The following is a 15,431-nucleotide window of genomic DNA, read 5'->3' on the forward strand; positions in this document are numbered from 1 at the left end:
AGAACATATAACCTCCAACTCAGCTAGTCTTTCATGGCTGTCCTCAGCATTGTTCCTTCCTCCCAACTCTGGCTTGCCTTCCTTATGGCATTCACCTTTTACTTCAGACAGAAATCAGAGGCCCTTGGCAGAATTCATCTGCATCTCACTTCTACCTTCCAGTCTCACAGAAAGAAATGATATGGTGTCTGCTCCAAAAGAATCTCTCAACCTGTTTCTACTCAATCAGGCTCCCTTTTCTTTCCCTTATTTTCAAACTCTTCTTTGCCACAGATCCTTAGAAATACGCTTAAGTCTCTGGCTTAGAGAACAAAACAGAAGGAAACACCCCTCCTGCCACCCCGTACTTCCCTCTGGCTACCATTCTCTCTCGCTCCCCTCTTGATCTGAACAGCCAAATTTCTTGTGTCAGCACTTGTTCCTACTTCCTCTCTTCCTTCCACTCTTCAGTCCATTGCAATCATTTCCCTTACCACCCCTTCACTGAAATCAAACTCTGAAAAAGATCCCTGTGACCTTCTAATCATTAAAGGGCACTTTTCATTCCTCCTTTTACTTCCTATTTTTGCTCCCTCTCACAGTGTTAACAACTTCTTTCTTCCAAAAACTCTAACTTCTCTGATACCAGAATCTCCTGGTTCTTGTCCGACTCTTCATTTCTTGCTGGGCCCTCTTTCTATGAAAGACTTTTAAAAATTAGTGTTCCCCAAAGTTCTTCTGGAACCCTCTTCTCTTCTCAATTACTCTCTGTAGCCTGACAAATCCTAAATCTCTCTCAGATGAACTAATGCTATCTCCTGCGCATTAGAATCTGCATATTCAACTGCTCACTGCTATGAAGAGCAGCAATGTATTAAGTAATATGCACTATGCTAATTACTTTAAATGCATATCTCACCCAGTGAGGTAGGTACTTTTACAACTCCATTTACAAATGAATCTGACCAAGAGGAGAAGTGATGTGCCTGATGTCACACAGCTAGGAAACAGAGCCAGGATTCAGACCAGGCATGCCTAACTGTACAGGTGATGTCCTTACCTGCTATACTGTGTTGAACCACAGGCACCTCAAACACAACATGCACAGACCTGAACTCATCATCTCGTCCTCACTCCACCCCAGCTGTTTGTATTCCTGTTTGCTCTGCCTGCCACCCAACCATCACTGAAGTCAGAAATCTGGAGACATCTTTAACCCCTCTTTCTCCCTCATCTCCTACCCACATCTTGCTAATCATAAAGTCATGTTGACTCTACCTCTTAATTTTCTCAATCCTCTTACCCCTGAATCCCCTAATTTAAGCCCTGACTCTCTCTCACCTGGACCACTGCAATTAACAGCCTCCCTTCCTCCACTCCTGCCCTTCACCCAGCAGCAAGGGTGGCCTCAGGAGAACATAAACGCAACTAGTGACTTTCCTTCTATACAGCTGCATCACCCACAGAGTTATGCTTAAACTCCTTAATACAGCAGAACCAGCTTTTCACACTTTGGCCTGTGCCTACCCCTCCAGCCTTGTTTCCCATAGCTCTTTGCCTCACACCCTACAGTCCATCACCCCAAACTAGCTACAGTTCCATGAATATACCTTTCCCCACCTTTGCTTAAGCTAGTTTGAGCTGGGGTTTTGGACCCTTATACCCAAAACAATAATGACTAATCTACTGGGGGAAGTTGGACTGGGACAGATTTCAAGTTGTGCATTCTTTTTACTATAACATGGCTCCCAATTCCTAAGAAAAGAAGACAAAGATGAGAGTCCTCTCCCACCACTGCCACCTACCTTGCTCTAGACATGACTCCTTCCCCCCGTGTAACTATGTCAGCAACTTTACCTGGGAAATCACTACCTGCAAAAAAGCAACTGGCCATACCCAATTTTGTGAGCTATCCCACTTCCTCTCCTCCTCCTTAAAAAGTCCTCACCTGCACGAAGGAACAAGCCACGGTGCCACTACGAAGCTGGTTCAGCAGCGTCTCACAAACAGCAACATCAGGGACGCTGGTCACCCCATCTGTGATCACGATGATACCTGGAGCAGGGAACACCAGACAGACCTGGAGACACTGGCAAGACCAAAGTCACAGGGAGGCACCCAACTGACAGGGCCTGGAAGAGCTCAGTGTCTGCCCACCAATGTGTTTTATAAACTTGAAACACCTTTCCTTCTCCCCTCTCCTCCTACTTCTTCCTCCTGAGTGCTAGATCACAATCTCCCCTGAGTGATGCCCTTGAAGCTCTATTCCTTCCCACTAGGGTCCTGGGTGGTTGTCAGAGCTGAGGGTACTGGAATATGCACTAATACAGACTTACATTTTGCAAAAAAGGAAACAGATCCCCTTCCCTGGGGCCCACCGATTCCTTGGAATCCCCATCTTTGCTGATCCCCCACCCTTCCCAAATCCCTTTCCCCAATCCGGCCAATGTTCCTTCTACTGACCTGCACTAGAGTTTGAAGGTAGCAACTGTAGTGCCAGTATGCCCTGACGAATCATACTGACCAGCCCAAGATCAGCTGTCACCATGGAGACTCCCACCTTCCGGCCCAGTGGCTCCCCCGAGTCTGGGGACTGGTCCTCTGCCTGGCCCTAAGTTATAGAAAACATAGAGTGGGACAGATAGCATTGCTGCCTCATCCACAGAAAAGTCAGAATTTACAGCCTCAGAATTTACAGCCCAGCACTGCCACAGGCCTAATCCTATGAGGACTCCAAGCCCCCTACTATGCAGCTGAGTCCTAACTGTGCTCCCTCCCCAGGGTGTGCTCAGATGCTGACTCTCAGAGTTCAGCACCACGTGAAGTGCCAGACTGTACCCAGGCTTCTCTACCCTTTGCCAATAATGGCCCCATTCCATATTTTTCCATCACCATTATTAAATATTTTATACATCAATCAAATTACATTACTAGTCATCAGGCACACAGAACTGCCATTTGCCTGGTTACTTCTGGGGTACCCAAAGTAACAAGACAGGGCAGTCTAGCTGAGCCCAAGCAGCTTTATCCCTGACTGTACAAAATGCTAACTAGAGATCAAAGCCACTCACGATCACCTTCTCAGATCCATTGAGGGAGAAGATCCAGGACTGAAAAAAAATGCCTTCACATTTTCTCTCAGCAAGAATCTGTGTTTTGGGGAGTGTATCTGAGTACTCCTCTACAGGGAGCCTGTTGTGAACACTCACTAGCACCTTGGCTCACTCTGCCCCTGGCTCTTAGCCCCTTTCTGCTCTCTTTCCCTTGTCTATTCGGCTTACTCCCCCTCTCTGCCCTGTGTCCTTAGCTGCTCCTCTAAGTTGCCTCTGCCACTTTCTCTCCCACATACCTGGCTCTGGGGCTCATACTGCTGCTGCAGCGTGGCAGCCACCTTGTCCTCAAAGAGGCACAGCTGCTCATACACCTGCTGTAGGAACACCTCCCGCTGGGAAGGGTCCAAGAGGCAGCCCTGTACCAGCACCTGAGAAGCACAAGGGTGAGAAGCACAAGGACTGAGATAGGATGGTCAGGAGGGCAAAGGACCGTATACTTCTGCTCTATTTATTCTCCATAGCTGCATCTAGGTGATCCTGACTTTCCACCCAACCAGGATCTAAGGTATGGCTCCACAGCCAGTTCCCCTTATCACGTCATCTACTCCATCAGTCCCCAGCCCAGGTCCACTGCGTCCCTGCTCAGGGCCTCCAGGCATCAGGCACCTTCACCAGGGTTACAACTTTTCCTCTGTCGATGATCCTCCTCACTGGGCTTCCCCAAACCCCCACGCGGGGGCGCCGTTACACCTGCCGGCTCCGTCCATCTTGGACTACAGGATGTTGTCTACAAACTGCCCCACCTCAGCCTGGCAAAGCCGATTCTGACTCACACCTTTTAATTTTCTTTTTTTAAATTTCTAAACACACTGCATACAGAGGCTGTTCTAGACATTTTCTCTTTTTTAAACTCAAAATTCTCTTCTTATTCCCTCCGCGAATACTCCTTCCTTCCCTTTACCCTGAGCAGATTAACTCCTCCCCCCTACATCGGCCTCTTCAGAGACAAAGCCAGGCAATAGGAACTCCCCACTTACCCTAACCCCAGGGTACCCCCAGGTGTACTACTCTCCAACTCTGAAAACCACCCTCAAGGTTCGCTAAATATTTACATCTACCTGTGTTCTCATTCTTAAAATTCCTCTTCCTTCTCTTTTTTCTTACAGCTAATCTGTCCATCTAATCTTGGATCTTTTCTCTCTCTAATGTCTTCATTCTTTCTCCGGGCTCCTTTCCTCTACTTCAAACATCAGTAAGTGCCCCCATCCTAAAAATTGCATGCAGGCCTGGCAGCGCTGTGGTGGCCCTCTGGAACTCATCCCCTTGCCCCACTGCACTCCTACAGCCTGGCCCCCTGCCCACCTCTCCCCCCATGGAACAACTACTTCTTTCCTCCCTATTCCCAACAGGGTGGGCACAGTCAAAACAGGGAAAGTGGGACACTATCCTACTCTACAGGCCTTTGAAGAGAAAAGCAGAATCAGCGAGGTAGCAGGAAATGGAGGCATAAAAAGGTGAGAAAGATGCTCGTATCTGTATTGCTCAGAACAACCCAAGTGGCCAATAACAAGGGGCTGGCTAAATATAGTGTAATAAAATAGTTAAATAGCCACTAAAAATCAGATTTTCAAAGAATATTTAGTGACATGGAAACATGCCCATATTATATGTTTAAAAAGCAGGACATAAAATTCTACGTCTGGAATGAGCCTGATGTGTCTCCCTCTCTTTGGAGGAAGGGATGGTGGTGAAGGAGGATAAACACACACTCAAAAGACTACAAGGAATTCTATACCATGTTAACAGTTATTTCTGAGCACTGTATTATACATCAGTTTTGTTTTTCTTTATATTTAATGTATTTTTCAAATCTCCTTCAATGAACATGTATTATAAATGTGATTTTTTTAAAGAGCAGCAGGATACATCTTGAGGGAGCTACAGAGAACATGAGGCTGGCTCAGGACTGGTAAGTGATGCTAGGGGCTTCACTGACTAAATCCTTTCCTTCCCTACAGCTGCTATCCTTGTTCTGGTCTCCTCCTCTCTCCCATGCTGCAATAATCTACCTGTTCTCCCCACATCCAGACTTTGTCCCCCAGTCCATCCTCCACATTGGTCACAAACCAGTGTGATCATCACAACGTACAAATCTGATCCTATTACTGTCCATTTAAAACTTTCAGCGGTTCCCTACCACCTGGCTAATTGTTGTAATAGCGAACACTCGCATGTCTTCTACGTGGCAGGCAGAGTTCTAAGCGCTTGACATGTGTTAATTCAATCACCATATAATACAGGTACTGTTAACATCCTCATTCTGGAGAAAAGACACAAATGTACAGAAAGGTTAAGTAACTCGCTTAAGGACACACAACCAGTAAACAGTGATCCCAGATCCAGGGCTCTTAACCACTGTACTGCACTCCCCCATAGAACACAGTGCAAAATCCTTAGCATGACATTCACTGCTTTTCATAACCAGCCCGCACTTGTGTCTACAGCCTCCTCCTTGCCGTCACCTCCTGACACTCAAACTTCACTCTGTCAAAACCGAATAACATGTAGTTCCCTAAAACACCTGTGATTGAGAGCACAGTTTTCATAGCACCATGTTTGCTCATGCTGGTCCCTCTGCCTGAAAAGCCCATTTCCCCTTCTTTGAATGGTTAAGCTCAATTCTTTCTTCAAGACTCAGTTCAAATGCCACTTTGTCTGAAAGAATCCCCTGTCACTGCCCTGGGCTTGGCTGGGTGCTCCCATAGCACCTGAGTCAGAAATTATCAGTGCCCTCATCACATTCAACTGCAATTACCTCCTCAATATCTGTTCCAGGACCTAGCCCAGGCCTGGCATAGATCAGCCTTCAGTGTTTGCTAAACTGTACTAAGTTTTGAGTGATTACCTAACACCCATGCTCTCCCTACCTTGGCTATCAGTAACTGCAAAGCCTGGCCCCTGTCTCAGGATGTAGCCCACAACCCACATTACTAACAGCCATACTAGGAAAGCACTTTAAACTGGGTTAGAGGGCTGGCAGTCCCTGCCTGGGATCCGGGCATGCCCCAATTGTGTTGTTGTATATTTCAGACTCTCAGATGCTGTTCCTGGTACCCTGACTCTTAAAGCCAGTTTGATAGCTAAGGTGACAATGTAGCCAGCAGGGACATCATCACAGCAAGCCCCTACCAATGAGTTGAGGATGGTTAAAAGCAGATGAGGGAAAACTGGGCCAATGGTTATCTAAGCCAAAAACAGATATACCAGTAACAGACTTGGCCATTGCCCAAAAGGAGTGTCTTGTGATAGCCTGCTTGGGTGTTGGATAAGCCTTGTAATTACCTCTGTGGTTAGCATTATACCCGACAGTTCAGAGGGCCCTCAGAGAAAATGACCCTCCTCTGTCCTTGAAAGAAATTATGATTCTGGGTATTAGCTAAATTTCAAAATCATGAAACTATTCCAAAAAACCATCTCCTGAGGTTACTATCAGGAGCCAGCACATCAGCAAACCATCTGATGGAACCAAAGGAGGAGGCAGGGATCAGGGAAAATAGACATCCAGTGGCCAGAACCAAAGAGATTTACAGGAGTGGTGAGAGTAGTGTTTGTCCAATCAATACCAACTGACCTAAAGCCTATGGGAAGATCCTTTAATATCAGAGGAACTGGTTTTTCTCAAGGGGAGAGAAACCATGGGGATGACTAGGAAATGGGTTCAAGAAGCCAGCAGAGCTGGGGACTTTGGGGACAAACAGTAGATAGGATAAGGGCTTGGTCAGTGGACAATGACAAACTTGGTCTGAGGGTACAAACTTGGAGAGAAGAAGCAATACCTGGTGGGACTGCAGGCCAATGATCGAGGAGTAGGCCTGGATAGTTATGTAGATCTCAGGCTGGAAGTCGATGCAAGATCCAGGCACTCGGAAGGGCCGAAGCAACCCACCCAGGCAGCGAGACAGGGCATGGAAAACTTCATCAAACAAGATCTCCCCTGTAGAATCATCCTGAGGGGAATGCAGAGAAAGATCTCTCAGGGGGGTCTAAAGGCAGCCCTAAGCAGAGGGCAGAAAGAAGCAGCTCTGTGGGTCAGTAGGGCCCTTATTTTATGGTTGATCACACCCACAAATACAGTGGCACACATGGAATGAGATCTGTCTTTAACACCCACCATTCCTCCATAAGCCTGTCATCTTTCTACAATAGTAGGTTGGGATCATTTTTCATTTCCCCTAGGCCTCTCCCTCTCTTCCTCACCCTCCACCCCATCTTTTTTTCCCACTGTCTCCCTCCAACCACATACCACAATACCAGTAGACGGGCTAAGGTCCAGCTCAATGACAAATCGATATTGCCAAGCCAGGAAGGTGACCTGGGTAGAAGGTACAAGGAGGAATGGCCTTGGGGCCACTGGTTCATCTGGCTGCCACCCAGGCGGCAGGACACTGAGCACTTCCAACTCCTGCTCAGACTGAAGCTGACAATTAGGATGAAAATAAAAGGAAAGGGTCAGAAAAGAGTCACCCCTTTCTTCCCATTATCTGCCTTCTACATCCAAAATGTCACACCACTGGCTCCACCTTCCTCAACACAACCATAAACCGTTCCCCCACTATGGAGAAAAATTATTTAAAAATTTTTCCATCATCTCGTGGGCAAAGCCACTTGCCCCTCCCTGACTTAGAACCCTCAGAGTTAGTCTCCCCTCCTGTTCTAGCACCCTCCTAAAGAACAGAACCTTCTGGGCCAGCTCCTTATACCCTGCCTGTCTCTAGACCTCACCAGCATTTCCTGGGGTGTAGCCTGCACAGTTTGATGCAGATGATTGAGGAACCAAGCCAGGCGAACATTTCGGGAGATTCGATAATCCTTTTTCATTAACAGGAACACCTGCCCAGCTTCTTCCACCTGGGGACAAAGAGACATTCGTGAATCTAAAAAATGGCACTCAGTTCCTAAAATATACAGATAACTGTGCAAGTAACTTGCTCAAGGATATCCCAGTCTGTATGTGAGAGGCAAGGCAGCAGAGGTGAAAAGTTTACCCCCACCTCCACGCAAGGTGTTCCCAGAGAGTCAATTCTCAACTTTGTTCCCATTTGCCCTATACAGACCCTTATGCAGATGAAGTAATATTTCTATATTATGTTTCCACAAGCGTTTGTGTAAGTTTCTCCTATGAACTATTCGCTCTTGAGGGCAGGAATTAAGTCTTATTCTATTTTTGTGCCCTGTGTTTGGCAAATTGCTTCCGACAGAGTAGATACTTAATAAGTCCCTGACACATTAAATGAATGCCAGGCAGTTGCTCCTAATAAATCCTGACAACAGCAGGCCCTGATGCAGTCTTCACTGAGTGAATGGCAAGTCTACTGAATACCTCAAAATCAAACCTCTGGCTAGGTATGGTGGCTCAGGCCTGTAATCTAGCTACTTGGGAGGCTGAGGTGGGAGGACTGCTTGAGCCCAGGAGGGTGAGGTTACAGTGAGCTATGATCATGCCACTGCCCTGTCTCTTAAAAAAAATATATCAAACTTCTGTGGGTCACAGTCTCTACTCACGCACTTCTCGGTTGTTAACACTCTAGTTCCTTCCCGCCAATGCTTCATGGGTGGTCACTTTAACAATGTTCTAACAAGCACCAGTTCCCTTGCCCATGTCCTCTTCCTTCCACTGCACAAGCCCTGCCAAATCTTGTCTTGGGATGAATCCAACATTCCCCCTCACTCACACCTATACCATGGCAGCTGCACTCTGACAGAAAGAAATGTGTCACTTTACCAGTGGTACCAACTCTAGTAGGCCTTCACCAGTCCTTCGACTTTTCCTTGGTCAGAAGCCTTTCCTATTCTCCACAGAAGGTTTTCCAATCTCTCAACCTCCTCACTCCCACCATACAAACTTGCCTACTGTTCACAGAGAAAATAAAGCTCATCTGGTCTGAACTTCCCCAGTGTCTCTTCCTGATTAATCCTTATCTGTAACATTCCTTACTCCCTTACTCTTGCTTATTCTAGATAAATGGCAAATTTCTCCTCCTGTGTCCCTGATTAGTGAGGGGAAGAACACCATGTTACAAGAATTGAAGAGCAAGTAGTAGAAGAGAAATAAACAGAAGTCAATGACTGTCTATTGAGAAACTTAATGTTGAAAGGAAGTGATTAATTTTTTTTTCCAAAATGGGGAGATGTGCAGGGAGAGGAGATGGACATAGCCCTGGAAAAGCAATAATGAAGGGAGCCTGATGTCAGAGAAGAGTGCAGACAACTAAAGATGTAGAAAGTCTTTCTTCTTCTCCAAGACTGAAGGCAAGGGTAAAAAGATACAGAAACAGGCACTGGGAAATGGCAAGGATGACAACAGAAGGCAAGGAGGAGGAACTCACATCTATGGGGCATACCTAAAGTATATCCAATAGTACTCCATAGAAGTTAAGTGCAAGAATTTCAGATCCAGCCTGTGTTCGAATCCCAATTCAGCCTCTTATTAGCTGTGAGATGGTGGAAAAGGTATTTAACCTCTTTAAGCTTCAGTGTCCTCATTTGTAAAATGAAGATAATCCTAACAACCAATCTTAAGTACTGTTATGTGCATCAAGGGAAATCATGCATATGAAGTGCTCAGCACAGTGTACTTGGGAAGAACATAATAATAGTTAACAATTACAGATTATTTTCGGGTACTATGCTAGAGTCTATAAGTAAGCTCATTGAATCTTCACAATAAAACATTTGCCAAGAGAAAACCAAGGTCCAGAAAAGGTAAGAAATTTAACTTAAGAAGTGGGTATAGGGTCAGAAGTCAAACCAAGGCCTGTTGTGCTGCAAAGCCCATCTACTGAGAGTAACAAGTGGATCAAACTGGGGACTTAAAAGCAGAAAAGATTTAGAGCAGTTAAAAGAAGGAACATGATGGGGGCAATAAGCTGAAAGGATGCTTTGACATAGAAAGACAAAAAGACAATTTAAACGTCAATATTCTGTGAGTCCATATTATTTTTTGTTGTCTCCATAACATCTAAAATCACACTTTGGGAAATACCACTGTCTATACTGTTTCCCAACATTGCTGAGGTGGGCCCTGGCCAGATTTTGGATTTTACCCTAAGACGAAGGTCAAACTACTGAGGGGTTTCAGCAAGGCAGTAATTATATCTGGTTTTTAAAAAACTCCCTCTGGCTACAATGTGATTCAGAAAGACCCACTAATGACCAGGGAAGATGATAGCAGCTTAGACTAGAGCTACTCAAACTAGCCATTCTGTGAACTGTTTAAGAGCGGTCCTTGAGGAGATAATGCAAGACAATCCTAGAATGCAAAACCATCACTGCCTTTCATTGAGAAAGTCTTGTTGGGGGGGGGGACAAAAACCCAAAAGTCAGTCGAACTAAAGTGTGAGCTTAGTTGCATTTCAAGGGGTCTTTAGGATAGGACAGACAAGAACTGGTGATTAATTGGAAGTAAGGACATAGGAGGAAAGTAACAAAAAGGAAGGTGTCAAGGATGATTAAGGTAGAATTAGAAGCTAGTATGTTGCTGAATGACTTTCAAGTTAGCTAGAAAAACTAGAGACAGTTATTACTATCATTCTTAACACCCCTCCCCCTCAAAAAGTCCGCTCAAACTGTACACTCTCATTGCCACACTCCTAAAACCAGAAAAGGTGTCTAAGGCAGGAAATCACTGCAATTACTTGCCCTTTCTTTCTCTGACCCTTGGTCTTGGTGGGGGGGTGCAGGATACTCTCATAAACCAGGCAACCTCTCCTTCATGTTTGACTTAGCTGGTGTGGGTATGACAGTATCTGTTGACTACGCTGGATCCTGCCAAAGTTCTTATGTAAAAAAGGATGGTTTGGGGCTCAGAGTGTTATCAGAACAGGAAGGATATCTTAATTTAGCTGTCCTTTTGTTTATTACTCTACCCCCAGAGCCTAGTGCAATGTCTGGCACATAGGATGTTCAATAAAATTTTGCTAAATAAGTGAATTCACCTTATGTTCTAAGAAACAAAGGAAACTGGACACTTAAAACTAGTCATAATTAGTGCAACTCTTCTCAAGGTAAGATCATCTTAATGCTAGTGTAGACACTATTTTCCTTTTGTTCTTGGTATTTAGTAAAAACTGTTTTTCAAGTGCCAGTCTGTTTCAGCCATGCAAGGAAAACCCAAGGAAAAAGGGTTTTGGCCCATACTGGGCCAGAGTTAAAAGGGGGGCCAGCACATATCTGTGGGTCAGCACTACAAGGACAGAGTTGGGGCACCTGATCACCCCATCATCTAGGACTAAAATCTTGGCAAATCTGGGTTTAATAAGTGAATCTTTCCATGACTATCTGCACTAAATAGGACCCTTTGTTAGGCATTCACAAAGCACCTACCAGAGTTTAAGCATTTGCATACTTTTTAATCTTTTTTTCTCCCACAAATCTGGAAGCTCCAGGGAGGTAGGGGCCAAGTCTATACGTTGTTCCTTGCTGTAATCCTAGTACCCAGCACATTGCCAAGACATATTAAGTATTCGAATAATATTTGCTGAATGAATGTAGGAATAAGGGAAATTGCTCTTACATGCTATATTTACGCTCTTCTGTTTCCAGCTATGTTCTTAATTTCTTACTGATGATTCCTACTTTTTCAATCTTTTATCAACATCTGTTTTCTGTTTTTCAAGAGTTCCCATCCTTCCTCAACCATTTTGTGGGAAAATTAACCTATTCTATTGTTTGGATTTTTCCTTTGCTTCCACAGAAGTTGTTTTTACCAGGTTGTCACTAGTATCTTCTTTTCTAGTATTACCTTATTTGTTCTTTTACTGTTTCTGGAATCCCGGGGGCAGCAGGAGCGGGGGTTCTAATGGATTTGCTTTAGGTGCCATTAGATGTGTTTCAGAAGGAAGAACAGTGTTATGGAAAGAAAGCGTGATTTGATAGCTGAGACTCTGGGCTTGAGTCCAGTTTCCTCTTCTATAATATAAAATACCACCACCTACCCTGATGATGTGTGAAAAGCACCTTGTAAAAAGTTCTGTATAAATACACATATTAGTAACAACAAAATGTTGCTGTTTACTTTGCTTCTTTTGAGTCAGTCTTTTGAAGAAGTCCTGCATAGCCATTCACTTCAGCTTTTTGTACTCATCCCCATTCAGTTGGCATTTTTGGAAATGTCCTCACACAGAGCCAGAATTTGTCTTCTTGATAATATCTTGACCCATTCTTGAAATCTGTTCTCTTGAAAATATCTAACCCACTTTTGGCTTTACCTCCTAAAGATACACAGAGAAAGTCTAACCCTCTGCCAAAGGAGAGTTTATCAAACATGTGATGACAGCCTTGAGTCTTTGCTTCTCCAGAATAAACATCTCTGGGTTCTTTAAATATGTCTCAAATGGCACAGTTTCAAGTTTCCTATTTTATATCTTAAATTACATGCCCATGAATAAACTCAGGCTGGTCTACTTTTCAACTTAAAATAGGGGTCCAGAATGCAACATAATACCCAGGTAAGGCACAAATTCAGATTCTCTTAGGTTATATTTGCTTTTTTTGAAGCTTTACCGTACCGTTGACTCAGGAAACCTCCATGATTTTCTCACTTGTGCTGCTGTTAAGACACATCCCCTATTCTGTACTCATGCAGCTGGCTTTTTTTGACACATAAAATTATTCAATTAGTTCTATCACATTGGATAAATTCAGTCTATTATTCTATTGTGAAGCTTAGAATGTTGCTCCTTCTAGTAAATCTCTCCAGCTTAATTTCCCTGCTAATTTGATCACAATGCCATCTGGTCCTTATCCAACTCCAAAAAGGACAAAGGCAAAGTAAGCATGCATTCATTCATTCAGTCAACAAATTTATAGAGAGCCTGCTACATGGCTAGGCACTAGCCAAGATCCTAAGGATACAATGGAAAGCAAAAATATGTATTCCCTGCTCTCATAAAACTTACTTTATAATGGATGGAGGACAAAAGCACTAATCAAATAATCACTCTAATTATTGTATTATTACAAACTGAATAAGTGCTCCAAGAGATAAGAATGTGGTTCTATAACAACAAGTAACAAAGTAACCTGGCCTAGGCTAGTACTTCAGGAGAACATGATGCTGAAGGTAGAGCAGGATTTGATTAGTGAGGAAGGAACGGGGGTACATCAAATGGGGGACACAGTGTTATTAGAAAGCTTTCCTCCAATTATTAGCAGGCCACTAAATTTCACTACTGTACAGCTTTCATTTCTCCACATTGCCTTGAAGCTTATTTTGAATGATGGACTATCCAAAGCCAAAATGAAATCTAGTTCATCAATCAGTTCTTAAAGAATCCAGCTTTCTGAAACCATGTGCCTAATATTTGCCTAGCACTCTTACAGCATTTCCCCTTACATATGATCCTTCAAAATCAAAAAATACATTTTCAAAACATCATTTCTTGAGGCCAGGCATGGTGTCTCATGCCTGTAATCCCAGCACTTTGGGAGGCCAAGGCAAGAGGAGGGCTTGAGGCCAGAAGTTTGAGACCAGCCTGGGCACATAGCCAGACCCCATCTCTACAAAAAATAAAAAAAAATTATCCGGTGTGTTGGCACATGTTTTGGGAGGCTGAGGCAGGAGGATCCCCTGAACCCAGGAATTCGAGGTTAGTGAGCTGTGATCGCACCACTGCACTCTAGCCTGAACAACAGAGCAAGATCCTGTCTCTAAAAAAATAAAACAACAAAAAAACCCATCATCTTTAAGTTTTCACTTTCAAGATATAATTTATCAGAACCAGAAGATTTAATAATTTAAGGAGCTAGAATAGTGTTTTTCAAAGTGGGATCCAAGGACGAGCTGTGTCAAAATCACCTGAGGTGCTTATTAAAATGCCAATTCAGGTCCTGGGCACCACCCCAGACCAACTGAATTTAGAGCTGATGGGACTCAGGAATCTACATTTTAACAAACTCCCCAAGCGGTTCTTCCAGATTAACATTTGAGAATCCCGAACTGGTTCTCACAGCATCTGCACTCATATGGAGCTTCAAGTCTCCAACAGTAACCCCCTTTGAGTCTGATGTACAATACTCTTGGAGTAGTCTGGCAAAGATAAAGCAGGGTTTTGGAGTCAGAGACCTGGATTCTAATTTGACTCTATTACTACTTGGTATCTAAGTGACCTTGGACAAGTTACTTAATTTTTCCAGGCCTCAGTTTCTTCATTAATAACATGTGGATAAGAATATCTTCATAAGGATGTTGCAATTAAACAGGAGAGTCAGAACAGGACAGAGGAAGGTTATCATTCTTTGGAACATTTATTGAGGCCTACATACCATTTATACAATTTGTAATGAATAAAACATTACCAGGCACTGTGCTGCATACCAAGTGAATGAAACATGGTCCATCTCATTAATTTGTTTTGTTTTTTGCACCTGTCCCTTTGTGATTAAGGTCTAAATTATTTTTTGAGCCTTTTCTAATCCTTGTGCTGTCTAACTGAACCTTGTGCTGTCTTCTGTTAACAGACTCCCACAAAATAATGTAGAATTTTCTCCCATAAACTGGCTGAAGCCTCCTTACCACTTTACACCAAAGTCCTACCTCTATTATGGCTTCTAGTGGTATCTTCTTCACCAGACTTATCTCTCAGCAATCCCTCCTTCAGCTAACAACATGCATTCTGGTGGTAGAGCCCCCAGGCTCAAATGCTGGTTGTGCTGCTTATTAACTATTTGGCTTTGGCACAGAGACTTAAACTTTCTGTGCTTCAGTTTCTTCATCTGTGGAACAGGGATAATAATAGTGTCTATTTTATGAAAATTTCATGAGTATTAGATAACTTAGTAAGTGTTAACTATTCTCATTGTCACACTATGAGCTGCTTCCTCTCAGTTCTCTGAAGGCTCCAAGCTCCTTCTCACCTCAAGATCTTAACCATTCCTTTTGCGTATAATGTTTTTGCCTCTTCTTGTAACCTATTCTTCAGGCCTCAGCTTAAATGTCATTCCTCTGAGAAGTCTTCCTGATCCATAATCCCCCTCTTCTTAAAAGGGTAGGTTAAGAACCTCTGTTAAACACCCTCACTCACTCCTTTACAGCACTTATTATCATAGTGCTTGTTTACTCCATAAAGATAGGGAACATGTCTGTCTTCCACTGCTGTGTATCCACCCTGATACTTAGCACAATTCTCAGTCCACAGCAACACTCATAAAATATTTCAAGTATCTGATGAATGAAGGATTTCCTAAATCTGACTATGCCCAATCTTTCTCTCTTGGGATCCTAACAACCCTAAAATTAAGTCATTTATTACACCCAGGGCTAGAACTCATCACTCTCTTTATCTTCTGATAAAATTTTCAGAAATGTAAATCAAGAACTTAATGAATGCTTAACTTTTGGCT

General features: G+C 43.7%; 1 protein-coding gene across 2 annotated transcripts in view; it reads right to left on the reverse strand.

Annotated features, from left to right (window-relative positions):
- Positions 1-15,431, reverse strand: part of SZT2 (SZT2 subunit of KICSTOR complex) — a 50,893-nt gene that overhangs the window by 33,242 nt on the left and 2,220 nt on the right. For both annotated transcript variants that reach the window (XM_045545647.1, XM_045545648.1), the window contains exons 2-7: positions 7,815-7,940; positions 7,336-7,509; positions 6,869-7,039; positions 3,329-3,460; positions 2,443-2,590; positions 1,928-2,034 (exon numbers count right to left, since the gene is read on the reverse strand). In XM_045545647.1, coding sequence (XP_045401603.1) covers positions 1,928-2,034; positions 2,443-2,590; positions 3,329-3,460; positions 6,869-7,039; positions 7,336-7,509; positions 7,815-7,940 — 858 coding nt within the window. The remainder of the gene's footprint in view (positions 1-1,927; positions 2,035-2,442; positions 2,591-3,328; positions 3,461-6,868; positions 7,040-7,335; positions 7,510-7,814; positions 7,941-15,431) is intronic.

Source organism: Lemur catta, chromosome 3, assembly GCF_020740605.2.
Source record: "Lemur catta isolate mLemCat1 chromosome 3, mLemCat1.pri, whole genome shotgun sequence".
NCBI lineage: Eukaryota > Metazoa > Chordata > Mammalia > Primates > Lemuridae > Lemur > Lemur catta.